Genomic DNA, 27,529 nt, shown 5'->3' with positions numbered 1-27,529 from the left:
CAAACACCCTTTATTATTCCAATATTTATTTATTTGATAATGCTCTGCTTGCTTGAATTTCATCTTAAAACAAAAACTCTGAAAACTTCAATTAGAATTAACATTGTGAAGGTTAATTTTCACATCACAAATAAAAGTAGCCCTTTTTAAATACAATTACTAATTGAATTGCCAGTGAGCATATGAAATATGAATAATTCATTTTATCAACTGAAAATTATTTTCTTTTTTCTTGAGAAACAAAGCTTATCCAATCAACTGTAAATTGTACTTCCATGTGTCACAGAATGATAATGAAAACCTTTTCTAAAATCAAAAGTAAAGCCTTGGAGCTGGGGATATAACTCAGAAGAGTGCTTGCCTAGCACAAAGCCATGGGTTCAATCCCCAGCACCACACACACAAAAATAACGCTTTACCTTTTTAACAAAAGGAGAAAATTACTTTTTAGCTGTTGAATTGAAAATTTGAAGCAGAAAATTTAAAAAAAGATTTTTACACAAGTTCATTAAGTTTCATACTTTAAGGATTAAAATATCTTTGTACAAAACTATTTCTGTTTTATTTATACACCAACCAATTATACTTTTATTCCAATTATTTTTTAAAAGCAATAGCAACCATCTTTTAAATAGTTACAAAGAACTATAAAAAATCTCTTAACTCTAGAAAGGATCAAACCCTTTCATCATACAAATTAAAAAATGAAATCACTTGCAAATCTACGATCACTTAAATATTCACACACATACACACACACACAAAATGGGACTGCCTTCATTAACATGTTGGCATCATAAACATGAGTCTTCTAATGCTCTATAAACAATATGCTTACATGAAAGTCAGAAGTTTAGCTAAGATTCAGCCTAAATAGTAATAATTGAGTATGAATGGAAGTCAAGGAAAGGTCTTAAATAAAGGGCCAAAAAAAAAAAAAAAATCCTCAAAGTCTCTTAAGCAGCAATGAAGCTATCCCAATTTTGTATTAAGATGGGAACCATTCTTCATTCATCCTTATGTTTCCAGGGCCCTGAAGATAACAAAAGAAAAATTCATATTAATTATTTTTTATTGCCTTCATGCAAATAAGAAAACCCTTATTTACAAAATCACATAAATTATGGAGATCAGATAATTTAGAGTGATAAAACAGAGTTTACAAGGTTAACCATATTCCTATTTTGTGCCACATTAGTTCATAATATCTCCTATGTGTAATTCTACAAAAACCTGACAGATCATGAGATAGGTTTAAGCTAAAATTTTTACCCTGTTATAGTTTCAATTTCTTTTGCAAAATCTCCTAATTCTTAATCTCAGCATATTAACTAAAAATATGAAGACTTTTTCTTTAAAAATGTAATATGCAACTTAAAAATGTAAATACCACATAAAGTAAATAACAAAGTATATCTTTCATAGCTTTGAAAAATTGCCATTCCTTAAAAAATTAAGTATAATATATCCTTGCAATTCCTTTCCTAGGTATATGCCCACGTGATATCAGACCAGAAACTAGGTAACTCCTAGAAAACGTAGGGTCAATACTCCAACATATAGGTATAGGCATCAACTTTCTCAATAGGACCTCTAAAGGTCAGGAAATAATGCCAAGAGATAATAAATGGGATGGCATCAAAGCTTCTGAACAGCAAAGGAAACAATCAAGAATGTAGACAACTTATAGAATGAGAGAAAACCTTTGCTAGCTCCTCTTCTAATAAGAGGATTAATATCCAGAATATATACAAAAACTCAAATTTAATACTGAAAAGCAAAAAAAAACCCACTAAAAAACAATAACCCAATTAATAAATGGACAAATGAATAAGCAGCATAACAGACACTTCTCAAAAGAGAAAATTCAGAGCTGGAGTAGTAGCTAAGATTCAGCCTAAATAGTAATAATTGAGTATGAATGGAAGTCAAGGAAAGGTCTTTACTTTAAGACCTTTCCTTAGTGGTAGAGCACTTGCCTTGCAAGTGTGAGGCACTGGGTTCGATCCTAGCACCACATAAAAACAAACAAAAGGCATTGAGTCCATATTCAACTAAAAAGAATTTTTAAAAAAATACAAATGGCCAACAAATATATGAAATAATGTTGAACATCATTAGCAATTAGGGAAATGCATATCAACACTACCCTGAGATTTCATTTCACTTCAGTCAGAATGGCAACCATCAAGAATACAAACAATAAAAAATGCTGGAGAGGATATAGAGTAAAAGGAACATTCTTACACTGTTGGTGGGATTGTAAATTAGTACAATGGAGGTTCCTTCCTCAAAAGACTAGGAATGGGCCAGGCATGGTAGTGTACACCTGTAATTCTAGTGCTTAGGAGGCTCAGGCAGGAGGACTGCAAGTTCAAAGCCAGCCTCTTCAAATTTGCAAGGCCCTAAGCAACTTAGCAGGACACCCTGTTTCAAAATTAAAAAAAAAAAAAAAAAAAAAAAAAAGGCTGGAATGTGGCTCAGGTGGCTAAGCATCCTTGGGTTCCAAACCCAGTACTAAAAAACAAAATAAAACCAAAAAACAAAGACCAAAGAAAGACAAAGAATGGAACCACCACATAATCCAGCTATACTACTCCTGAAGAATTAAAGTCATCATGCTCTAGTGATATACGCATGCCATATATAGCAGCACAATTGTTTATAGCAGCACAATTCACAATAGCCAAACTATGGAACTTACATGTCCATCAATGGATGGATAAGGAAAAATACACACAATGAAGTTTTATTTGGCCATAAAGAAGAATGAGATCGTCATTTGCAGGAAAATGAATAGAACTTCAGAACATTATGTTAAGTGAAATAAGCCAAATATAGAAGGCCACATGTTTTATCTCATGTGGAAGCTTAGAAAAGAAAAGAGAAAAGATAGTTGAGGATGGAATTGCCTGAAAATCAAAGGGAGATCAGTAGAGGAAAAGGACTAAGGGATAGGAGGTGGGGAGGAAAAGAGAAATACTGGAGAATGATATTGACAAAATTATATTGTTATATTGTGTGCATGCATGAATATGTAACAACAAATCCCTCCATTACTTACAACTGTATTCACAAATAAAGATATATAGAAATAAACATGTCTCTACAAACACTTACATACGAATGTATGTGACAGCATTATTCACAAAAATACCAATAACCCAAATGTTCATCAACTGATGAATGGATAGACAAAGTGGTAGATCCACACAATGAAATAACATCCATCCATAAAAAGGAACAAAGTTTTAATACATGCTACAACATGGATGGGCCTTGAAAACATTATGCTAAGTAAAAGAAGACATATTATGAGATTCCACTTTTATGAAATGTCCAGAATAGACAAAGTAGATGACTAGTTGCCAGAGGAATAAGAATAGATATACAGGGTTGGAGGAATGGGGAGTGACTGCAAATGTGTCTGGGCTTATTTTAGAGGTTATGAAAATATTTTGAATTTCTAAATGGTGAATTCAGCACAAAATTGTGAATATACCAAAATCCACTAAATTCATTATTTTAAAACAGTGAATTTTTAATGTAAATTACATCTCAATAAAAAAAGTTTTTCCTATCCTAGACACCCAGTCTTATTCCTGAAAAAACAAATACTGTTTATGACTTCTTTACATCCTTTCAGAAAAATTCTAGGCACATAATAAGCAGGAGACATTTTAATTTTCTCCCTGAGTTTAGAGATCATTCACTATCCACATAAATATATTTCATTCTTTTTAAAGATGCATTCATACTACAGATGAATCAGTCAATAGGCATCAGCTCTCTTCTGAGAAACATTTGGGCTATTTCCAGGTTACAGCTATTTCAAACAATGCTGCAATGAATATATTTCTAAAAAAGACCTTTATAGCCTAACAATATTCAATTATGGGAGGAATAAATTCAAGACATCTACTGTACAACACTGTAACTACTGTATTGTTGAGAATGCTAAAGGGTAGATTCTCTTTAAGTTTTCTCACTATAAAAGTAACAACTTATGTGAGGCAATATGTATGTTAATTAGATTTATTTAGCAACTCCAATGTGTATTTATTCCAAAACATCGTATTTTACAAGATAAATAAAACTTTGTCGATTTAAAAAAGTACATAAAATAAAAATTTAGCAGAGCTTTACACACACACAACACATATATATTAGTATTCCAAGAAGTGAAATCACCAAATCAAAGAATATTTGTAATTTTTATTTTGATTTTTGTCAAACTGTCAAGCAAAGTGCCAAGACTCAAAAAGTTTCAAACTTTGGCACTGGGTTTCTGGTTTTCTTTTTTTGGCATTAAAAAAAAAAAAAAAATTGGTTCTAATTAGTCCAATTTTCAAGATTTACACATGGTAAAGTCTATGTAAATATTCCAAAATCTAAAATCTGAAATGTGTCTGGTCCTAAACATTTCAGAATAAGGTAAATTTAACCTATATACTACATTTATTTTTAAATGAGTATCCTTGTCTCTGTATTTTTCTATGAGCCACCTGTTCATGTCCTTTGTCTGTTTTCCTTATTGTTAGCCTTTAAAAATACTTTAGAGTAACGAAGTAAACTAATTTCTATCTAGAAAAACACCATATATTTGGATGAAATAACTTCCAGCAAATTTGTCTGTAACCATGTTCTCTTCTGTCATCTATAATATTCTAGTGTTCAGTAATCAAACTTTCATATGGATTATTACCTCTCAGGTGTCATTAACAAAGACTGACTAATTTATTAATTGATTTGTGGGAGAGAGGTGAGAAAGCAGAGAGAAGAAAGGAGAGAATCAAACTTAAAACTATGTATGAATGAAAGTAGAATCTTTGGACAGTGTAATTACAGTGCCAAATAATTGTGCCAAGCAAAAAAGACAAAATTGTTTATTTGCCTAAAATTCTAAAGGTTCCACCTTAATATTTTGGTTTTTCTCACTATAAAATATTGCAAATATGTAAAGGTCTATGTTGCTGTTGGGAGTGCTGGGGAAAAATTTGGCAAGGGTCAGTAACATAATATTTTGTGTATTTTTTGTATACTTGAAAGATTTCCCACAAATGAATTTGTTTTAAGCAGCCTGCATTATAAATGCCTACCAGTGACTGGATGTAGGACCTTATCCTGCTGCTTGTTTGGAGCCTGCTGCAGGGGGTACAAGGCTGTCCAGCTGTTGGCGATGTCCTGTATTAATCAACCACTCATAAAACTTATTCTCCACAAGTACCTGGAACTGCTTCCTTTGATCCCTAAAATTGTATTTGAGAGCAAAAATAATGTTAGAACACTAATTCACATAATTTTACTCCAAGTGATAGCAATTTTAATGGGAGCATGTTAAATGAATATCTCAAGTTATCACACTCTGTTCACAGTACATTAGATCACCATCACTAGTTGGGGGGATTGGTCAGATACAATTTCGTCTTTGTCATGACTTATTCCCTATCAGATATTCATTAAGGGCCAAGTTAATGCTGGGCAGTGTTTCAACTGATTCGAACAAACCTATAAATAAAAGGGAAGAGGTAAGTCCTGTTTGGGCAGCCTGATGGTGAATGACTCCAGAGGGCACCATGCTCATTGTGATCTGTATGATCTATGTCTTACAGACTGTATATTCTAGTAGAGAAGACAGATAAGAAGCAAAATAAATGTTATGATATAACATAACTGAAGTACTGGTAATTTCTACCCTAATAGTAGGAAGGAAATAATCTCAAAATGAAAGACAGTATTTTACATTGAGTAAATTGAGCTCTTTAAAAAAACACTGTACTTATTTTTTTTTACATTTTACCATTAGGAAAAACTTTGATAAAAACAGGCATTGAGTGCCTCAGAGACAAATAGAGCAAAGAAAGAGAACAGAGAGTACTGGGAATACTATTTTTCAAAAAGGACAGAAGAGGCCTCTTGAAGATGATACTGGAAGAGAGGTCTGAATGAAGTTATGGAAGAAGCACAATGATTACCTGGAAAGGATTGCCAGGCAGAAGAAACAGAAATGACAAAGGCTCCAAAGTAAGACCAAATTTAACATGTTCAAGATAAGAGAAGCCGGGAGGCAGTTTAACACTATCAGTTAGGCCGTGGTACGGCTAAGATCTGGCCTAGCTGTGATGTTTTTCTGTTGATCTCAAAACAATTCCACAGAACACCAACAGAAGACAAAGCCACCTGGGATGATGAAAGACCAAACAAGTACAAGAATACTCCATAATCATATCTCAGTTCAGAGGAAAATATAAATGTTGTGATCCAAACCACAAAAAATACCAAACACCACCCTTTCCTGGGTAATTTTGACTGCTGCTTCTTTATAATTAAACTCAGTTCTACTTCATTGTTCCCCCACCTAGAGATAAAAATTATTGAGCTATCGATCACAGAAATACTTTCACTTTCAGATGGCATCTAATTCCTATTTCCTAGAACTCTCCTCCCCGAAATTGCCTAACACAAACCAAAATCCAATCATAAGTTCTTTTTAATACCTTCTTACTGAGATGACAGTTTTCTTCCTCCTTGGACTGTTTCTACAAGCCATCCTAGATCTACATACACGTTTGTTTCTGCTGGTCTTTGGCAAGAGGGCAATAACTAAATAATAGCAAGAAGACTTTCATAAGGTGAGAGGGAGTGAAGGAGGCAAAGAATGGCAGAAAATGAGGCAAAGAGGGTACAGACTTCAGATTGTATTCCAAGTAGAGTGGGTTATACATATACATATATATATACAATAATTACAGCTGTCTAATACAATAAGCATATAATGAAAAATAAAATATTTAGGGTAATTTCTACCCTACTAGTGGGAAGGAAATAATCCCAAAATAGTATATTAAAAAAGATAGTATTTTACATTGAGTAAATTAAGCTCTCTAAAAACATTGTACTTATTTTTTACATTTTATCATTAGGAAAAACTTTGATAAAAACAGGCATTAGTCTATGGATCAGCATTAGATAGACACACCACAGACTAAATAAGTCTGTGGTGTGGTGGAGCCAGAGAAATCTATATTTTTAACACTCCTTAGAGAATTTTGATGTATATCCAAATTTGAGAACCATTAGTATAATAACTAAAATTAATCCACTTAAGTATTCAATTATGTGGCATATTTTACATTTCTTTAATTCATATCTGTCAACTAAACTTACCTTAAAAAAAAAAGGAGTCTAACACTTGAACATCTGTTCCTTCCCATCCCAACAATGTTTAAAATACTGACCTGAAATGCAAGTCTTAACAAAAGGCACATTATATTTACTAATTACTTTAGTTCAGCTATAAGTAGGTGCAGATTAATTTTTCCCACATGGGGTTTCAAAGAAAATACAATTACTCCTAGAAACACTTACTTTGTTAAACGAGCCTCCTTCACAGTTTTTTGCCAGATCTGTATTTTCTGTTCTCTTTGACTCAGTGCTTTCTGATAAGCAGATGGAAGACCCCCAGGTATCTCTGTTGTGTCCCCTTCCATTTCGAAGGGAATAATAAATATATAGAATTCAGAAGGTGGTAAGAGCTGGAACACACTTGTGTCGCTGTTCTCTCTACATACAACCATTGGATTATTCCAATAATTAGGCACCGTAGCAAGGCCTGTCCTGGCCATATGGTCCTCTAGCATTGGATAGTGGGTATGAAAAGGGGCAAAAGTTACTCTCTGGTTCCCAGAGAGAATAAGTGGGCGCGTAGGGGTCAAAATGTGAAAGATGCAACCTGTTGTTGAGGAGATAGACAAACGATGGCAAACAGCAATGACTTTGACGTTGTCACAACTGTGGAGATGAAGAGCAGTCTCTATGGGGCCCAAGACAAAGGTGCTATTCCTGCACTTCTCAATTGTTACAGATCTGAAAAAATAAAGAAATGAGGTAAATTCCTCTGAATAAGATACAAAAGTTGCCTAAAATAATAGTATCTGAAGAAAAAAAATCTATCCTAGTCCAAAGAACATGGCAAAATGTCAGAACACTAAGATTGTGCTTACCGTAAAGGAGAGAGAAGATATATAAAAGATTCATTGCAGCGATGAATCTTGACATGCGCCCCCACCAGAGTATCTGAGCTCTTGGCCAATGTCTGCTTGTAAACCTGGCTCATCACTACCAGGCGATGCATTCTAGGGGCCATGTGAGTATTACAAGCAATCTTAGCTCTTTTGGTCGTACCTTCAACTATTTAAGAAAACAAATAAATGAGACAGTTTCAAACCAAGGGGAAAAAACCAACTATATGAGGTTAGACTAGGCTATATCCTAAGATACATGTGGGGGAAAAAAATATAAGAGCTGGGCATTGGCTAAAGAGGTATTTGCTATATTAATCTCTATTCTTTTCTGTGCATTTGTAATCTTTCATAATTTGTTACCAGAAATTTAAAACCTATAAACCACTCAAAAAATGCCAAAAGATTTAAAACTTTTTTCATGTCTACCTTTCAAGTTATGCTCCTAAAGTCACATAGTTAGAAAGTGGCAGAGTTGACCCTACTCAAATATCTCCTGCAATATGTCTTTATCATCCCAACCATAATCTCTCTAAGTTGTCCTAATATTAATTCTAACTTATTCTTAATATTAATTTTAATTTACTTAACAGTAACATTCCATGAATTCTAAATGAGTTCATGTCTCCCAAGAACATTACTACCTGAGAGCATATGTTCCCTTATACACAGTGTCTTGCACAAACTGACACAAAACATCTGTGCAGATTGCCCTCCTAACATAATTCCAACACTATGTGACTGGGTTCTCAGACTGTATTTTTCTGTGAGTCATCAGGACACCCTGTAAATAACGCTGGCCAAATGTGAAAAAGTTAGATAAATACATCATTCTTCTTTTAAAAAATCAATAAATAATTTTCAGTTATTTATCTGACATATACATATACATAATAGATGGTTAATGCAGAAAAATAAAAGTAAAGGAAAATAAGAATAATTGGTAATCCAATTATCACTGTTAACATTTTAGTAAAATCTTACGAGGTTGGATATTTTTTCTTTTTTTTTTCCTACTAGTGCCTAATCTAAGAAGGTTCAAAAACTTGCTTAAACTTGTCTGGAACATCAAGAATTATGTATTATCTTCTATATATTTATGGGAGCTATTCACATTTAAAAGTTTCTGACGTCATACTAGAGCAGTAGCTTGGTTGAATATAGTAGTATTCTTGGATTACAATCATTTTGCTCCAGATTCTGTAGATGGTGTTCAGCCATTTTCTATTAAGAGTTATAAAAATCTGGGTTGGAGTTGCAGCTCAGTGGCAGAATGCTTGCCTAACCTGTGTGAGGCACTTGGGTTCGATCCTCAGTACCACATAAAAATAAATTATAAAAAAAACAAAGGTACTGTGTATATTTACAACTAAAAGATATTTTTTAAAAAAGTTATAAAAATCTGATGCAAAACTGTTATATATATATTTTTTAACATTGGCATGGAAGCTTTTGGGGGGGGTGGTTACTGAGGACTAAACCCAGGGGCTCTTTACCTTGAGCTACATTCCCAGTCCTTTTTTTTTTTTTTTAAGTTGTTCATGGACCTTTATTTTATTAATTTATTTATATGTGGTGCAGAGAATCAAACCCAGTGCTTCATAGATGCTAGGCAAGCACTCTATCATTGAGCTACACCCCCAGCCCCTCAGCCCTTTTTATTTCTAATTTTGAGGCAGAGTCTTGCTAAGTAGTTGATCCTTCTGCCTCAGCCTACCAAGTCTCTGGGATTACAGGCGTATGCTACCACACATTGGTTAGAAGCTATATTTGTTGTTACTTTGAAATTAGAGATTGAGGAAATATATTTTAGAGCATTTTTTTTTCATTTATTTTGCCTGCATTTGCCTATAGAGATGTATGTTTGGTGCCTCTTCTCTTAAAACTTATACATGGTCCTAGGAGTCATTCAACACCTGAACCTATTCATTTACCCATTGCTGCACTATCAGGAATAGACACCTGATGCAAACAACGCCAGATTCTCTCTACTAAAACTTAAATTTCCAATTTAGAAACATTGACTGTGCTTGGTTCTATGTAGTTAAAACAGATCTCATTTCTACACCAACTCTGAGGTGATTACTGTTACTATTTGGTTATTTTAGGATGACCAAAATCTGCTGTTGTTAGAAAATAAAAAAAGTCTGAAGCAAATGAGCATACAAGAGTGAGACGGAGACAGAATTGGAGAAAAGCATAACAAAAAGAGGACTAACTACATTTGGAGTTTCTGTTAACTAACCAAACGAGCCTTGACTAATAAACCAGCTGAAATTTCTACTCCCTTGAGGGAGAAAGCCATGTACAAAAGATAGATATTCCCCCTTTCTCTTTTATAGTAGCAGTATTTTTTATTTTTAGATCCTCTGCAAAAAAGATGCTGATCATTAATACATTAGAAAACTAGGTTCCTTAACTTGTAATTCAAAATCGACTGAAATATTTCAAAAGTACCTTGGTGAGCCCAAGCCAATTTTTTTCCTGACTTGAGGCAAGCAGATGTACCAAATGGATTCCCAGTTAAGCAAGCTCTCAACCAGGCTTCCAGCTTGTAGAAAGAGAAAGTCTTGGTGATCTTTGAAAAGCCACTCTCTGCATGCAGTGGTTGCCACAGTGCAAGTTCATGAAGTGGATAGATCTTCCTGGCTGTACTCACTGTGCCTTCAATAAGAAAGCTGAGTGCCACAACAGCTTCTCGAGAGACGAGACTACTATGAGTTGAATGAAACGACGCAGTAAGTTGTTCTGGATCTAAAAGCAGCTCAAGGAGATCTGATAGATGATCAGAGACAAAAGCTTGGTGACTATAATCATTCCAGTTCTAAAAAAAAAAAAAAAATTAAAACCAAAAAATTAAAAGAAGCATTTTTAATAGAACTATGAGATTCTATTAAGATCTAAAGTTTTTATATTTTAGTTATTTTACATTCATATTCATAGTTTGCCTTATTCCTCCCACCCCCAAAATTTAGATGGCTATACATAGCAACTTTTTTGCCTGTATATGTCAGATATAAATAGATTCTCCCTTTACATTAACTAATTCAAAAGCAATACAAGATGCTGGGCATGATGGTACCTTCCTGTAATCCTCAGCTACTCAGGAGGCTGAGGCAGGAAGATTATGACTTTGAGGCCAATCTGACAACTTAGCAAAACCCTATCTCAAAATAAAATAAAAAGGGCTGAGGATATAGCTTAGTGATAGAATGCCTAGCATGCTCAAGCACCTGGGTTCAATCCCCATCACTTCAAAACAAACAAAAAACAAAAGCAATACAAGTTGAATATCCCTTATATCAAATGCTGAGATGAGATGTATTTAATTCAGACCTGGGATTTTTTTTGAATTTTGGAAACTGTGTTTATATATAAAATGAGACATCTTGGGGATGGTACCAAGAAATTAATTTATACACATAGCCTGAAGGTAATTTTATATATTAGTTTTAGTATGCCTGCATTCTGACTGTCATCTGTCTCTTGAAATCAGGCATGAAATATTCTATTTGTGGTATAAAATTGTTGCTCAAAAAGTTTCAAATTTTGGAGTATTTTGAATTTCTAATTTTCAGTAAGGGATGCTCAACCTATAATAATAAATAGCTCTTAGTAGTAGTAAGCATTAAGTTTTATATATACTTTAACATATTAAATTCTAATAATAATACTAAAATAGACACTATTATCACAGCTATTTTACAGATGAAGAAACGGAGCTACAGAAAGGTTAAGATATTCTCCCAAAGTCACAGAGCTAGTAAATACTTTTAAAGTTTCAGGTTAAATATATAAATAGTCACCAAGGACATCCAGTCAATGAAGCACTGGATTTCTTAACTGAATTTCTCTAATAGTGTATGAAATTTCAAATTTTATACTGGGTGAAATGATCATACTAGATCTAAGAGAAATTGCAACTTTGGGAATAAGCTTTGAGTTAGCAGATATCCCAGTGATTTGGCTTATTCATTTGATGGGTATTTTTTGAGCATCTCTTAATTGGCTTGAGCAATATTAAATGATAAATATGTAAACTGAATAATCTCAAGAGTCTGTGTGGTAAGAAGACAATTTAAATAAATAATAACTGCACAGTGAGATAAGACCTATATTAGTGATCTCTAAAAATATCCTGTGAGCATGAGAGAAACAAATAACTCTACCTGGGGAAAAAAATCAAGGTGGAGGGCTGGGGTTGTGGCTCAGTGGTAGAATGTTGGCCTAGCACACCTGAGGCATTGGGTTTGATCCCCAGCACCACAATAAAAAAAACAAACAAACTAAATGAACAAAATAAAGGTATTGTATTCACCTACAACTAAAATTTTAAAAAAATCAAGGTGGAGCATTGCTTGAAAGATTCTTGAATGATGCTGGTGGTCAGGCAAACAGATAAGAAAAAAAAGGCATTCTAGGCATAGGTAACAGCATGTGAAAAGTGAAAATACCACTTTGTTCAGAAAACTGGAAGTTCTGGGTGAAATATAGAAAGCACGGGGAAAAGTAGAGAGCAATCGTGAAAGGCCTTATACAAATTATTAAAACATCAGGATTTTATTTTATGTGCCAGGGACTTTCCAATTATTTTCTAAATAACTATACTTGTTTTTCTTTTAAGTAAATTCTCATACGGATCACAAAGAAAACAAATCAAAGCACAGCTATCCTCAGTTTCAACCTGATTCCTTCTTTTTGCTGCATTTCTCTTCCCCAAAGTATGCCCTGAGGTGGTTCTAAGGAGTACAACAAGAAAACTACAATGATAAAGAGAATTCACTGGTAGGAGTTCAGACAGGAGATGAACATAATGCACCTTCATTTTTACAAAGTCTAGTATGGCAGACTAAAAGTAGGGTGACCAGATAGAACCTAATGACATAAAATAGGCAAAAAGGAAAAAAGTCAGAGCTGGGTGGGGTGGTGCATGCATGTAAACCCAGTGACTCAGGAAGCAGAGGCAGGAGGATTGCAAGTTCAAAGCCTCAGCAACTTAGACCTTCTTGAAATAAAACATAAAAAGGGCTAGAGATGTGGCTCAGTGATTAAGGGCCCCAGAGTTTAATCCCTGGTACCAAAAGAAAGAAAGAAAAATGTCAGATAAAGGGAAGAAAAGGAACCTATTTTGAGACAGAATTAGTTAAGACCTGACAACTAATTAGACAAGGGTTAGGGGAAAGAGCCAGTATGGGTAGACCAGTGGTAACTTCTACTAGAAGTTATAGGGAACTTAACTATATAGTTAACTATATAGCTCTATAGTTATATAGAATAGTGAGAAAAAGTTAACTCAAGTAAAGATAGGTTGTATTGAAGGGACATATGGTTGTCTCCCCAATAGACACAGGCTGCATCAGAACAGGAACTGGAAATCCACTTCTCTTTCAGAGGCCAATGAGCCTCTGCTTATCTGTTCCATTCTCTCCTATTTCTCTGATGAGAAGCATCCTGTACTTCACTGATTATTTTAATTTCTAATTCTCATAACTTCTCAAAAGTTCATGAGTATGGTGGCTATTCTAATGGATTTCAATGCCTCATGAGTTTTTAGCTCAAACATATATCACTAACTGGTAACTTCTTCAGTCCCTAAGGCGACTGATAGCCCAAGTCATCATTTTAAATCAGACCATTTCAAATGAGCTACTCTACTCAAGTGTCCTGGTCTAATCAGTTGTTGGAGAGATCAGGATATAATAGCACAAACCAGAGTTGCCACTGCCTGGTGCTTACTATCAACAAGTCTCATGGTAATATATCACTGATTCTTGGCCAATCAGAAATAGGCACTACTACTCCCATTTAAAAAGGAAAAGCCAAGACAAGTTAACTGATCTGCCTAAAACCATACTATTATTTATTGGTAGAGCCAGATCTGAATGCCAGCTACCTTGGTTCAAAACACCATCTCCTAAGAGTACCCATTTTGTAGGAACTACATGGACAGAGAGCATAGTGACTGGTATCGCTAATGCATCTGGATTTGGACAGTATAATTTTTTTTTTTGGTACCAAGGATTTAACTCAGGGTCACTCACCACTGAGCCACATCCTCATCCCTATTGTGTATTTTATTTAGAGACAGGATCTCACTGAGTTGCTTAGTGCCTCACCATTGCTGAGGCCGGCTTTGAACTTGTGATCTTCCTGTCTCAGCCTCCTAGGCGGTTGGGATTATTATGGGTGTGTGCCACTGTGCCCAGCATGGACAGTCTAAATTTAAGGTATAGCTTGGCCGTTTATGTGAATATCAGGCAAGAGCTCTAGCATGGAGAAGAACTTGGACATCACTGAGTTATATAGAGTAGAGGGAACAATTATACTGAATGAAGTAGGAAGAGAAAATTGCCTCAGGCAGAATACTGACAAGTAAGGACCAACGGGAGAGAAACCTATGAAGACAAGTGAGAAGGAAGAGTATGATATGTCAAGATCATTGTATTGTCTTGAGCAACCATTAAAAAAAAAGTAGAACCAATAAAGTATAGTATCATGGAATATAAGAAAAGGCAGACTTATTAAAAAGAAGATTATAAAGTGCCAGATATTAAAGGGTTTTTTTTAAGTTTCAGAACATTTTTAAAGAGCCTACACATGATATTAATACTTACTATTTACATTTTACTTAAGTGTTTTAAAATACTGCCACAATAAAACAAGTAAAATCCTTTCTGTTTTTCTTTACAAAAATGAAGAAAAAAGATATTTTCTAAAACTCACAATGTGAGGCAGTTACTATTTAGATTGTTACGGTCATAAAATTACTTAGGCATGACTAAACAATAAGATAGTTTTAGAAATTTTTTCAGTATATTTCAATAAACTTTATAAATACTACATCTTATTATTTATCCTTAGTCAAATAAATGGATTCAATCTCATTAACAATTGTAAAAATGGGAATGCTAATGTAATATAGTGAAAAATTTGCCCCTAAATCATGAGATTTTTATACCAGTGAAGGAACTAAAACCATTTTGATTAAGACTACACATATTGATTTTATAACTAGGATTATAAAAAGTAGAAAGCAAGAAAATAAAACAAACCATCAAATCACTAGCCTATACAGCCCAACATAATTTTTAATGGTGAACCATCTTTTTTCAGAAATTGTCCAATTCAATGAAAGAGACCAAGAAAAACAACAGTACCTTATTATGACAATTGGATTTTTCTGTCAGGTCGGGAGACTGAGATCTGCTTCTGGGACTAGGCCACTCTTCTCCAATCAAAGATGTCCTCAGGGAAACCTTATTTAACTGTTGTATGTATAAAAACAGTAGAAACTGTAGAGTGTCCACTGAAAGCTGTTTAAGAGGAAAATAAGGATGAACACATGACTTATATCAACATTAAATCAATCATTAATCTACAACTAAGTAGATACAATAAACTTAAGTTCAAAAAACAGTTTACTGATCCTAAAAAATACTTCAGAAACATTGCTAGGATTTCATATGCATTCTCTGATACCCAGATGCAGGAGTGTCTACAATGGATCTCAAGTCACTTTGTAAAAAATCATAGAAATTTTTTCCCAAAATGAAAAGTAAAGGATGAAGAATATACTTAAGTACATTATTACAGAAGTTTAATCTTATAGTTAAAAAAAAACACCTTAATTTGAATAATGAACAGATATAAGGGGGAAAAAAAGAAAATTTGGTCAAAATACAAAGGTTCAACATAAGGTTCACAGACTTACCAAAAAAGTTTAGGATATCTGTGTAATAACTGAAACTGTATGTAATTTCTTGGTGTATGTGCATTTTGTGAGGGGAGTAGGTCTCAGGTTTTCATAAAGTACTTAAGAAATATAAAGAAAAATAATGCTACTGGTCTGATAGCTATACATTGTCATTTCTTATTTGAGAAAGGGTGTAGTTTGAAGCTCACAATTTGAAGTTCACAATTACGCTTAAGTACCCATCCCCATCTCCCACATAAGAAAGACAAAAAAGTGAAGTGATACATCTCAGTCTACAGTTATATTCACCCTCATTTCCAAGGTGGCTAAAAATTGCTATCTGAGGAATTAAAAAATACAGACACTTAAAAATACAGATCCTCAAGATCACCCAGATCTATTCAACCAATGGTCAATGTGGGATCCCATGAAAGCATGTATTTAGTAATTTTTTACTCTATAAACTCTTTAAGATAACTGAAGTTTCACATGCAGTTGTAAGATCTAATATAGAGAGATCCCATGTAAATTTAACCCAGTTTATAACCTTGCAAAACTACAATACAATGCCACAACTATGACGTTAACATTAAAGTAGTCAGGAGAGAGAATATTTCCATCAACAAAGGGAGCTCTCTTATTGCCCTTTTATAGCAATACCCACTTCCCTGCCACCCTCATCCCTTCCTTAATCCCTGGTAACCTCTCATCTAACCTCCATCTCTATAAATTCTGTTATTTCAAGAATGTTACCCCCCCACACACACAAAAAAAAAAAACATTACATAAATGGAATTACAGAGTATATAACCTTTTGATACTGGCTTTTTCACTCAAAGTAATTCCTTGATTTTATACATACTTCCATTTAATACTTTTTGTTATTTTATTATATTCTTTATATGGTCTACCCATTAAACTATAAAATTCTTGCTTTATCCATTTTTAAAGCACTAGTAACTAGCATAGAATATGCTACATAATAAACACTCAAAAAATTTGTAACTTCTTGAAGGTCTTACTTCATCTCTATATCTGTAGCATCTACTTCTGTACCTAGCACATAGTAGGCCCTCAATATTTCATTGATGAATAACTGCAATGCCTCATCCCTCCTGGTTGCATGATAAACTTTTCAATTTCCAAAAGCTTTAGCTTTTCTATGTGGCAGAGACTGGCTAAATGTTAACTCCTTTTTCTCCTCTTTGAAGGGCACACTGCCTCCCTTGCAGTTAGATATGGTATAACTGAATTACAGTCAATAAACATGGGTGAATTTACAGTTATATCTGCTATTTTCAAGCCTGACCCATAAAATTCTCCAAAAGAAATTGAAGCAAAAGATGACTCTGAGGGCCTAATAGACACGGTTGTGGCAAACTGTATCACTATTTGCAATTGTTCACCTCCCCATCTTTCAAGAAGCTAATATAGCCATACTCATTGCCATGAGATTTCCAATATTTCCTGTGAGATAGTTTACCTTCCTACCTCATTGACTTTATGCATGTGACAGAGCTTTAGCCAATGGAATAATATTAGGTTGTTTTATATTACATCTGAATATAAGTCTTTTTTTTTTAGTTGTAATAGACACAATATCTTTCATTTATTTATTTATTTATTTATGTCTACATGGTGCTGAGGATGGAACCTCAGGTCTTGCACGTGCTAGGCAAGCGCTCTACCACTGAGCTACAACCCAAGCCCTGAATATAAGTAAGAGGCATCATGAGAGCCCAGAAATAAATCCATACACATATGGTAAACTAACTTTTGACAAATGTGACAACAATGCAAAACAGGGAAAGGATAGTCTCTCCTACAAAAGATATTAGGAAAACTAGATATCCACATGCAAAAAAAGAAAAAGAAAGAAAGAACTGGGTCCACAGCTTAGACCACACACAATCAACTCAAAATGGATTAAGGACTTAAATGCAACAACTAAATTAGTAAAAACTTCTAGAAGAAAAATAGGAAAATTTCCTTGATATTGGTCTTGATATGATTTTTTTGATACGATACCAAACCAATGGTTACTGTTCTAAGCCATAGCTGTGATTATTTGTTACTGTAATTAACATACTTACTCTGTAAAGTCTTTCCTTATCACCAGGCAACAAAAGCAAAACTAAACAAGTGGGATTAAATCAAACTAAAAATCTGCACAGAAAAGAAAGACATTGACAAAATGAAAAGGAAACCTGTGAAACGAGAAAAAATATTTGCAAATCCTATATATCTGATAAAAGTTAGTTTCAAAAATATATAACAGACTCATACAACTCAAAGGCAAAAAAAAAAAAAAAAATCAAATAGCCCAGTGAAAATTAAGCAAAGGACCAGAAAAGTCATTTCTCCAAAGACATCAAAAAGCTCACAGGTATTTGAAAGGTGTTCAACATCACTAATCATTAGGGAAATGCAAATCAAAACCATAAGGAGATATCACCTCACATGTTAGGATGTCTATTATTTAAAAAAAAAAAAGTGAAAGATTAACAATCATTGGCAGGGATGTAGAGAAAAGGTAACCACTCTGGTACTGTTGGCAGGAATGTAGATTGATACAGCAATTATGGAATACAGGATGGAAGTTCCTTGAAAATTAAAAACAGAACTACTATATGATCAATCTCACTTTTGGCTACTTAACCAAAGAAACTGAAATCAAATCAAAACTCTCATGTTCACTTATCATTACTGACAATGGCCAAGATACAGAAACAATTTAAATGCCAATCGACAGATAAATGGATAAAGAAAATGTGATGTGTGTGTATGTATATCCATAGAATGGTATACTATTCGGCCTTTAAAAAGAAGGAAATTTCTGCCATTTTCAACAACATGGATAAACCAGAAGGACATTATGCAAAGTAAAATAAGCCAGATGCTGAAAAACAAAACTATATAACCTCCTTGTATGTTGTATTAGTCTACTTTCTGTTTCTATAACAAATTCTATAAGGCAGATTACTTTAAGCAAAAAGAGGTTTCTTTAGTTCTAAAGGTACATAGTTCTAGTGGTACAAGGTTAGAAGGGCTGCAACGGGTGATGGTTTTCTTACTACAGCCCAAGGAGGTCCAGGGCATCACATGGCAAGAAACAGTGAGTGTGTTTATGTGTGTCTGTATCTGTGTGCTCTCTCCCTGTCTTCTTAGATAGCCATCAGTATTCAATCATGGGTGGGCTACCCTAATGACCTTATCTAGTCCTAATTACTTTCCAAAGGCCCCATCTCCTACACCACAGCCAACAGATTAAAGTTCTACCCTCTCTATTCCTCATAATGGGGAATAAATGTGAACAAAGGAAGCCTTGGGGGACACTCAACTCATCCAAATTGCAGCATACATGGAATCTAAACTAGTCAAGCTCAAAGAAGTAGAGTAGAATGCTAACTGTAAAATGCTGGACAGAATGAGAAATGGAGAGTAATGATCAAAGGCTACAAAGTTTCAGTTATGCAAGATATTTAGTCTTAAAAGACAAGGCATAATGCTTATAGCTAACAATACTGTATTGTACAGGTAAAATTTTTTCTAAAAGGGTATATAAACATAAATATTCTTAAAACACACAAATTGTAATGATGATAATAATAATAAACAGAGGTAGGAGAAATTTGGGGAGGTGACAGATGTTAGTCTATAGTTTTAACCCTTGACAATGGTAATGGTTTCATAATATATATACTTATCCCCAAACTCATAAAATTGTCTTCAAAATAAGGGGGAAAAAAGCACCATGATTTCCTTCTGCTTTGTCACTCCTCCCTTCTGTTACAAGAATAGGCATGACCTATAAGAAGCTGTTTCTTCAGCTTGGATTCCCAAATGAGAGGACACATAAAGTCAATCACAGCCTGGAAGAAAGATATAGCTAAAGTGCAGCCTACATCTTAAATAGGAAAAAAGTAAACCTTTGTTACTAAAATTTCATTTTTTTTCCTGCAGAAAAGCTGATTAATATGAATAGTGACTCAAAAATACAGAAACATGGGTCCCTAAATCCCTGCTTGGTCAACGACAGTCCTGAGATTCATCCAACCAGATGCACCTGTACTGGACTTTTGGATGAATGAAAAACAAACTGATATTGTTCTAAGCCACTGAAATGCTGTGGCTGTTACTATAATTAATCTACCATGATTAACATACTTTATGAAATCTTTTCTTATCACCAGAATGAATTTTTCTGTATTCCATTTTTTTGTACTTTATGAATAATTATTATAATTTTTATTTATTCTAATTAGTTATACATGACAGTAGAATGCACATTGACACATCATACATAAATGGGGTACAATTTCTCATTCTTCTGGTTGTACATGATGTACAATCACACCGGGTAGTCATATATATACACAGGGTTATAACGTCTGAATAATTCTACTATCCTTCTTACTACTCCCATACCTCCCTCTCCTCCCATTATTTCCCGCTACCTACTACTTCCCTAGCACCCCTCCCCATTATGAATTAGCATCCACATATCAGAGAGAACATTCAGCCTTTGGTTTGGGGGGATTGGTTTATTCCATTTAGCATGATATTCTCCAGCTCCATCCATTTGTTGGCAAAAAGTCATTCCTCCATTATTGTGCATATGTGTGTGTGTGTATACACACACATATATATATATGTGCATATATATATACATATATATTCCATTGTGTGTGTATATATTACAATGTGTATATATATTCCATTGTGTATATATACCACATTTTCCTTATCTATTCATCTGCTGAAGACACCTAGGATGTTTCCATAGTTTAGCTATTGTGAGTTGAGCTGCTATAAATATTGATGTGGCTGTGTCACTGTAGTACGTTGATTTTAAATCCTCTGGATACAAATCAAGCAGGGGGATAGCTGGGTCAAATGGTGGTTGCATTCCAAATTTTCTGAGGAATCTCCATATTGCTTTATGAATAATTATTTTAAACATCAGCTACCCCTAATAATTTATGAGTTCCATGAGGGCAGAGATGCTGTCTGTTATGATTTGTATGTGGTTTGTCTCCCAAGGGTTGGTGTGCTGGAAGCATGGTCCGGTGATGTTAAGAGTGGGGCCTAGTGGGATGATATTAGGTCTTGCTAGGGGCATTGCCCTCAGAAAAGATTAAGGTCCCTGCTGTTCTAACTAGTTGTTATAAAAAAGTAAGATTGGCTTCCATCCTCCCTTTAGGCTTCCAGTGTCCCCCTGTGATCTTTCCCTCTTGCACTGCTTCCACCATGATGCCATCTGCCATGTGACACAGGAGATCCCTGCCAGAGCCAGCACCATAGTGTCTATATTCTCAGTGTGAGCTAGCTAGGTATGATAGGGTGCACAACTGTAATCCCAGCAGTTTAGGAGAGTGAGGCAGGAGGACTGCAAGTTCAAACCCAGCTTCAGTAACTTGGCAAGGCCTGAAGCAACTTAGCAAGATGCTGTCTCTAAATAAAATATTTTTTAAAAAATGGGGATATGGCTCAAGGTTAATTGCTTCTGGGCTCAATCCCTGGTACCAAAAGAGAGAGAGAGAGAGAGAAAGAGAGAGCGCGAGCGAGCTAAAGAAATCTTTTTTAATTTACCCAGCCTTAAATATTTGGTTATTGTAACAGGAAATGTACTAACACAAATTGGTACCAAGAGTACGGTTGTGTGTAATGATTATCTGAAAATGTGGAAATGACTTTTAAAGTGGGTAATGGGCAGAAACTGGAAGAGTTTGGAGAAAGAGGTTATAAAATGCCTATAATGGTATAAATGGAGTATTACAGGTAATTCTGGTGAGAGCTCAGATGACTCAGGACTAGGGAAGAGCTAGAACATCTTAGCAACTGGATAAGTAGTTGTAACCAGATTCAAATGAGGAATATTCCAATAGAAATTGAAGTAAACATTACCTTTGTCACACCATTACAAAGAACTTGGCTGAACTGTGTCCATACTAGAGCTTTATAGAAGTCTGAGTTTAAAAAAGATGAACTGGAATGTCTGGCAGAGGAAATCTCTAAATAACCAAGCATTTGGGCCGGTGCTTGGTTATTTTTAACTACATATAGTAGGATTTAGGAGCAATGGAATGTATAATTTAAAGAGACGTAGAAGGCAGGGGCTGTAGCTCAGGGGTAGAATGTTTGCCTACCACGTGTGAGGCACTGGGTTCGATTCTTAGCACCCAATAAAAAAATAAATAAAGTTATGTCCATCTACAATTAAAAAAAATTTTAAATTAAAAAAATTTAAAAAACAATAAAGGGAGGTAAACCAACTTTGAAAAAAATCACAGCTTGGCCAGTAAAGGAGTACGTCCTAGCAATCTCTTGTTAAAGATATGAGCATGAGTGGATAAAACAAGGCCAAATGCTGTGCATCAGGACAATAAGGAAGAGTCCTGAAAGGTACCTCAGAAATCTGTGTGGTTGCCTCTTCCCTCTCAGACCCAGAGGCCTAAAAGGGAAGAACTGTTTCAAGGAGAGCTCCAGGTGCTCTACCTAGGCTTACTGCCCAGGGCCCCCTCAGGATTCTGCTCCCTGCTTTTCAGAGAAGTGATCCAGTTATGGTTCTAGCAGGTTGAGGTGCAGCTCATGACACCATTCCAAAGGAATGGCAGACCTTGGTGTGCAAATGGTGCCAATTCTGAAGATGTGCATAACTTGAGAGCTATGAAGTTATTGCAGTTTTTGCCAAAATTTCAAAGCTAAGCCTGGAAGGCCAGGCAGAGAGTTCTACCCAAAACTATGAAGTAACCAGCATGCAATGCCAGTCCGATAGAGCTGCAATCATGAAATTTCAAACTGAGAGCTGAGGGTGGATTGAGTCGAGCAAAGCCAGAGGACCAGGGCTGCCTTGGAAGCCTAAACTCAGCTTGCAAAGGATGCAGGACCTGAAGTTTTAAGATTTAATGTCTGCTCTGCCAGGTTCTGGAAGGCTTTGGGACAGTTACTACGCTCTACTTGTCTATTTATTTAGAAATGAGAATGTGTACATACCCTGGGCTTTCCACCACTGTATATTGGAAGTAGATAACTTATTTTAATTTTTCACGTTCAAAGCTGAAAAAAGATTGCCTTGAGTCTCAAATGAGACTTTGGACTTTTGAATTGATGTTGGATCTAGTTAAGACTTTGGGACTATTTAGATGGAACAATTATGTTTTGTATGTGAGGACAACATGAGTTATAGGGCATGAGGGGCAGAATGCTATGGTTTGTCCTCTCTGAAAACTCAAATTTAATTGGAAAATTAAATATCTCCAAATTTAATCCCCATTATGAGGAATTAAAAAGGTAGAAACATAACTTATGGTGTTTAGAAATAGGATCTTTGGAAAGTGATTAAAAACAGATAAGGTCATCAGGGTGGAGCTCCCATGATTGTACTGATGGCTTTATAAAAGGGAGAAAGACTAACATACACACATACTTGTGATGCCTGGCACTGCCTCAGACTATGCCCACAAGAAGACCATCACATTATATGGCACCTTGACTCTGAACCTCCAAAACTATAAGTATAAATAAGATTTTCACCTTATTAACAACAGGGAAGGAGTGAACACGCTGTCCAAACCATCTTTGAATCACAGCACATAGTAGATGTTCATTTAAAGTCAGGCACCTCTGACTACAACATATCAGTGTTTCATAATAAAGTCAATGAAAATATTTCCCAGTTTTAATTTCAAGATTCCTGTAACATTATTACTTTGGGAGCAGGCAAAGGATTTGTAAAGACAGACTAATCATTGCCAAACTGGAACTGCTAAAACTCAAATGGTAGGATCACAACAGTGATTAACTTAAAAACTCAAACTATACTGCTAGTACAAAAAAGTTACAATGGTTTATTTTCCAAAGTTATTAAATACTTATACACATTGATCCATACCTGATTTCTCTGCTTTTCAACTTCATCTTCAGACATGCAGTTGGAGAGAATCTCAGACCATTCCAGGCGTTTCTCAGGTGTCCTCACCGAAAGACTATCAAATACTTCAAAGTAAAGCCATGCCAGATCCTTAGCCAACTGCAGTTTCCCACATGCAATGTGCCTCCATGTAGACCAGTAGAGCCGTGGGTAAGCTCCCTCTGTGGCCCGGATTCGCACATAGGTGGCTATCTTCCTGAGATAATGAAGACTGAACTTGGATGGAGGAGGGACCTGCAAGGCACCCACTATAAAGGGTTCTGCTTTTACCCAGAGGAGAACTCCTGACTGATCCATATTACCGCTAAGAACATCTGGATGAAAAGGCTTCTTTGCATACCTAGGAAACAAAGTTTCTTCACGAACTGACTTGAAACATATCTCATTTATACTTTTTCCCTGTAAGGTAACCCCTCCCCTGTTTTTCAAAGTACCACATCATCAGTTTTAAAAGCAGCTACAGTTCATCAACCAAAAGCAGAAGAGATTTTTTATTAGATCCCATTATAATCTTTTTGAGGAATAAAATTCAATAAAACAAAATTATCTTATTTGAATTATCAGAAATTTGTTTCAGAAGAGTGTGTAAAGGGATAAAATCTGGATTGGATCCCGCTCTGGGCAGGAAGAAAAGAAGGAAAAAGAGAGAAAAATCATCCTGTCATGGAAAGCTATGCTCTACTCTGGTGGGGAACATTGTTAGAAACAAGAATAAAATTTCACAGAGTTAAATCACTTACACATAGAGGACAGTTGGTTAACATTTAGACATGTTAGCTGAACACACAAACTCGATATGAAACACTAATATGAGGAGCTAACAAGAATGCTCATGTAAACATAGGCTATAAGATAGATTAAGAGATAGTAAAGCACCTTTATTCTCTACAATGAACCTGCTCTGGCATATTCTATTGTGCTCAGTTGAGTTGTAGTATTTTTAGACTTTGTTGTTTATTTACATAACTATGATGGATAATTTTATGGAATATGTATAAAACATTTAAAACACAAGGAGGGAATCATCCACATTACCACCACTCAATGGCAACTAGTCAATATTTTATTGTACTTCCTTCTTATCTTTTTTCTATAGACTAGATGTTGTTTTTCATAGTTGATAATATAATATATATAATTCTGTATTAAAATACCACAAATATATTCCCATTTACTTTTAGAAACTTACTAGGCTTAAGAGTTTTCATGAAGCCAGATCTAGGGGCACACGCCTGTAATTCTAGCAACTTGGGAGGCTAAGGCAGAAAGATCACAAGTTAGAGGCCAGCTTCAGCAACTTAGTAAAGCTCTAAGCAACTTAGTAAGATGCTGTCTCAAAATAAAAACTAAAAAATGTTGGGGATGTAACTCATTGTTGATGCTGGGCGATGAACTGATGGGGGCTCATGTACATTTTCACCTTTGTGTATATTAAAAATTTGTTATAAAAAGTTAAAATGTTTTCATTATTATAATACCCTGATTATCATATTTCTGCATATTTTCTGCATTATGAATTATTTCCCAGAGATTTTCAGATGTATAATTGTGAAATGAAGTAACATATTGCTATGCCTCTGACATAACACTCCTATTGTTTTCAAAATTAACTATTAAAACTGTACCATCATTTGACCAATGGAACCCACTTCACTGAGCATTCCTCAGCATTAACATCATTTAGAAAAAAACTTTCCTTATATGACTGGTAAAAAATGTTTCACTGTTATTTTGCGTTTTATTCTAGAAAGTTGTGCTGCTTTTAGAAACTATTAAAAAAATTGATATGGAGTGCTTACTATGTGCCAGATAGCATTTTAAGTATTTTGCCTATTTCACCTCCTTTCACCTTCACAACCACCTAGTGATACATGAGTTCCTTCATTTTCAGTTGAGAAACCTGAAGTTTGGAGAAGGGACATACACTTAGTTCTCACAGTCCTGGATTAGAAATCAGGTCTGACTAAAGAACTGTGCAGCTACAAACGTATTTTGGGAACCCAGAATGGGAGAATCTCTGGGAAAGGAGTGGGTCCAGAACAGTAGGAAAAGTCTTAAGACATTAAGCCATTTAAGCAACAGGTGAAGGAACATAGGGGTGTGAACTGAAAAGGGTGTGGGAGGGTAAATGGCGGCTGGGTTCGATATGGGAATGGATTGGCGTTGTTCTAAGCACAGCTAAAGGATGAAAAGTACATTAGGCAGATCTTAGTTCTCTCCAAAGTGAAAACAGGCTGCTCGTGAGGTACTGAGCTGTTTCAGAAGTGTGCAATCAAAGCCAGATCCTGAAGACGAACCCTTTATTCTAACCCCGAGATTCGACAGGGCTATATTCGCAACCATCAAAACTGGAGCTCTTTCCCTTGAGACGCGCTGGGATAAAGGTTTTCCGGTCGAGAAACAGGCGTGGGCCCAAGGCGCTCGTACAGAGGCTTCGCCCCCATCTCCGCAGAGGTCCGGAGTAGGATGTGGCGTGGGCCGCTCGGGCGCAACCACCCTATTTGGTAACAAGATATTCAGCTGACGGCTCAGGAGTGGACCTGAGACCCAGCGAGCTCTAAGGCAGCCTTCCCAGTCTAAGCCCGTGGCCCGAGCGGCCCAGCCTCCAGTTCAACCTCCCTAGCGCCAGCCCGCCCTCCCCATGACAGTCTGTCAGCAGTTACCTGCCAAAGCAGGAACCGGTCCACCGCACCTCTCCGCGCGCCCTGCCCGCCCTTCACCCTCCGCGGCGCGTTATATCCGCCGTGCGCATCGCGCAAGCGCAAGACCTCGCACCACTGAGAACCCGCGGACCTTGTTGCTAGAGTGGCAACTGCTTCTCCCGCGTCTAAGACAAACTTAATTTCTTATGAGGGTACTCAGAATCCCAGGAGTCCACGATCCAAGAACCCAAGCTAGACCCATTGCTTTCTGGTTTCGCGCATTTCTACCCAGAGAAGTAATAAAGTTTTCCATTGCTCCATAGAATTCTGATCAGCAAATAGCTGTTCTTAAGGTTAGCCCGGTTTGATGGGGGGGGGGGGGCGCGAGGGGAGGATAATGCAAGTTTACATTTGTGGGTCGCTTACTACTGGTTGGGCACTAGGTAAAACACATTAATTGTATTATCCCAGTCTTCTCAAGAGCATTTGTAAGCTAAGCACATTTGTTTCACTGATGAGACTAGGGCATAAAAAGGTGAAAGCAACACACCCCCAAGGTCACACAGCAAGAAATGGGACAAGATTCAAATCCAGGTCCTCTGAATTGGGAGCCATCCCCTTCTACCACCTCGACCTCCTCAGCGTTAGCACCTTAACTCTCATGTCAGCTTCCCTGCCATGTTATAGTCTTCAGGAAGCGTTTTTGGATTCCACCAAGAAGATACCACTCAATTTATGCTACCATTTCATGAATTCTGAACATTTTTGCTTTTCATTTATCGCCTATGTAGGTGTAAGAAAGTCAAAGTAGATCACAAAATACAATAGTTCCTCTTTTAGGTGACCTCTCTCCCTTACTAGATATCTTCCTGAAAGGGACTCCAGGTAACATCATCTACTAGGTTCAGCGATTTGGTACTAATTGGTGATGAGTTTTCTTTCTTTTTCTTCCTTCCTCCCCTGTGGTTCTGAGGATCAAACTCAGGGGCTCCCATATGCACAAAGCACTCTGCCAGTGAGCTATATCCCTTCCCCAACGTATGCCTCAATTTTCTGCATCAGCAATTAGTGTTTGTTGAGCACCACTGTGTGTCTGGCACAGTGCTAGGAATGAACAAAACGGGCAAGTTCCTTGCTTTCTTGGGGTGTATCATTTAATAGGGAAAATCTACAACAAATACTTAAAATAGTGATTTCAGATAACAATAAATACAGAAAATGGAATGGAGAGGACCAGGGA

General features: G+C 35.8%; 1 protein-coding gene across 4 annotated transcripts; it reads right to left on the bottom strand.

The window, feature by feature from the left end:
* Positions 1-26,389, bottom strand: Tbccd1 (TBCC domain containing 1). Of its 4 annotated transcripts, none has more exons than XR_013343246.1 (9): positions 26,311-26,389; positions 23,609-23,987; positions 15,179-15,334; positions 10,479-10,845; positions 8,004-8,190; positions 7,369-7,866; positions 5,100-5,249; positions 2,705-2,870; positions 1-1,033 (listed from the first exon to the last, which is right to left on the bottom strand). XR_013343246.1 is itself a non-coding variant. In XM_026389357.2 (9 exons), exons 2-8 carry the CDS (start codon positions 23,942-23,944, stop codon positions 5,120-5,122), a joined length of 1,575 nt encoding a protein of 524 aa, XP_026245142.1. In that variant the 5' UTR covers positions 23,945-23,987; positions 26,311-26,389; the 3' UTR covers positions 2-1,033; positions 5,100-5,119. The 4 variants fall into 4 exon arrangements, 3 of the variants coding, with proteins under 3 accessions (XP_026245142.1, XP_026245139.1, XP_026245143.1); XM_026389357.2 differs by lacking the exon at positions 2,705-2,870 and having other exon boundaries at positions 2-1,033; positions 7,369-7,633; positions 7,733-7,866; XM_026389354.2 differs by lacking the exon at positions 2,705-2,870 and having other exon boundaries at positions 2-1,033.
* Positions 26,390-27,529: the final 1,140 nt, after the last annotated feature.

The sequence above is a fragment of the Urocitellus parryii genome, chromosome 2 (genome assembly GCF_045843805.1).
Source record: "Urocitellus parryii isolate mUroPar1 chromosome 2, mUroPar1.hap1, whole genome shotgun sequence".
Lineage (NCBI taxonomy): Eukaryota > Metazoa > Chordata > Mammalia > Rodentia > Sciuridae > Urocitellus > Urocitellus parryii.
Note: the sequence above shows the minus strand (reverse complement) of the source record. Positions and strands in the feature narration are given on the sequence as shown.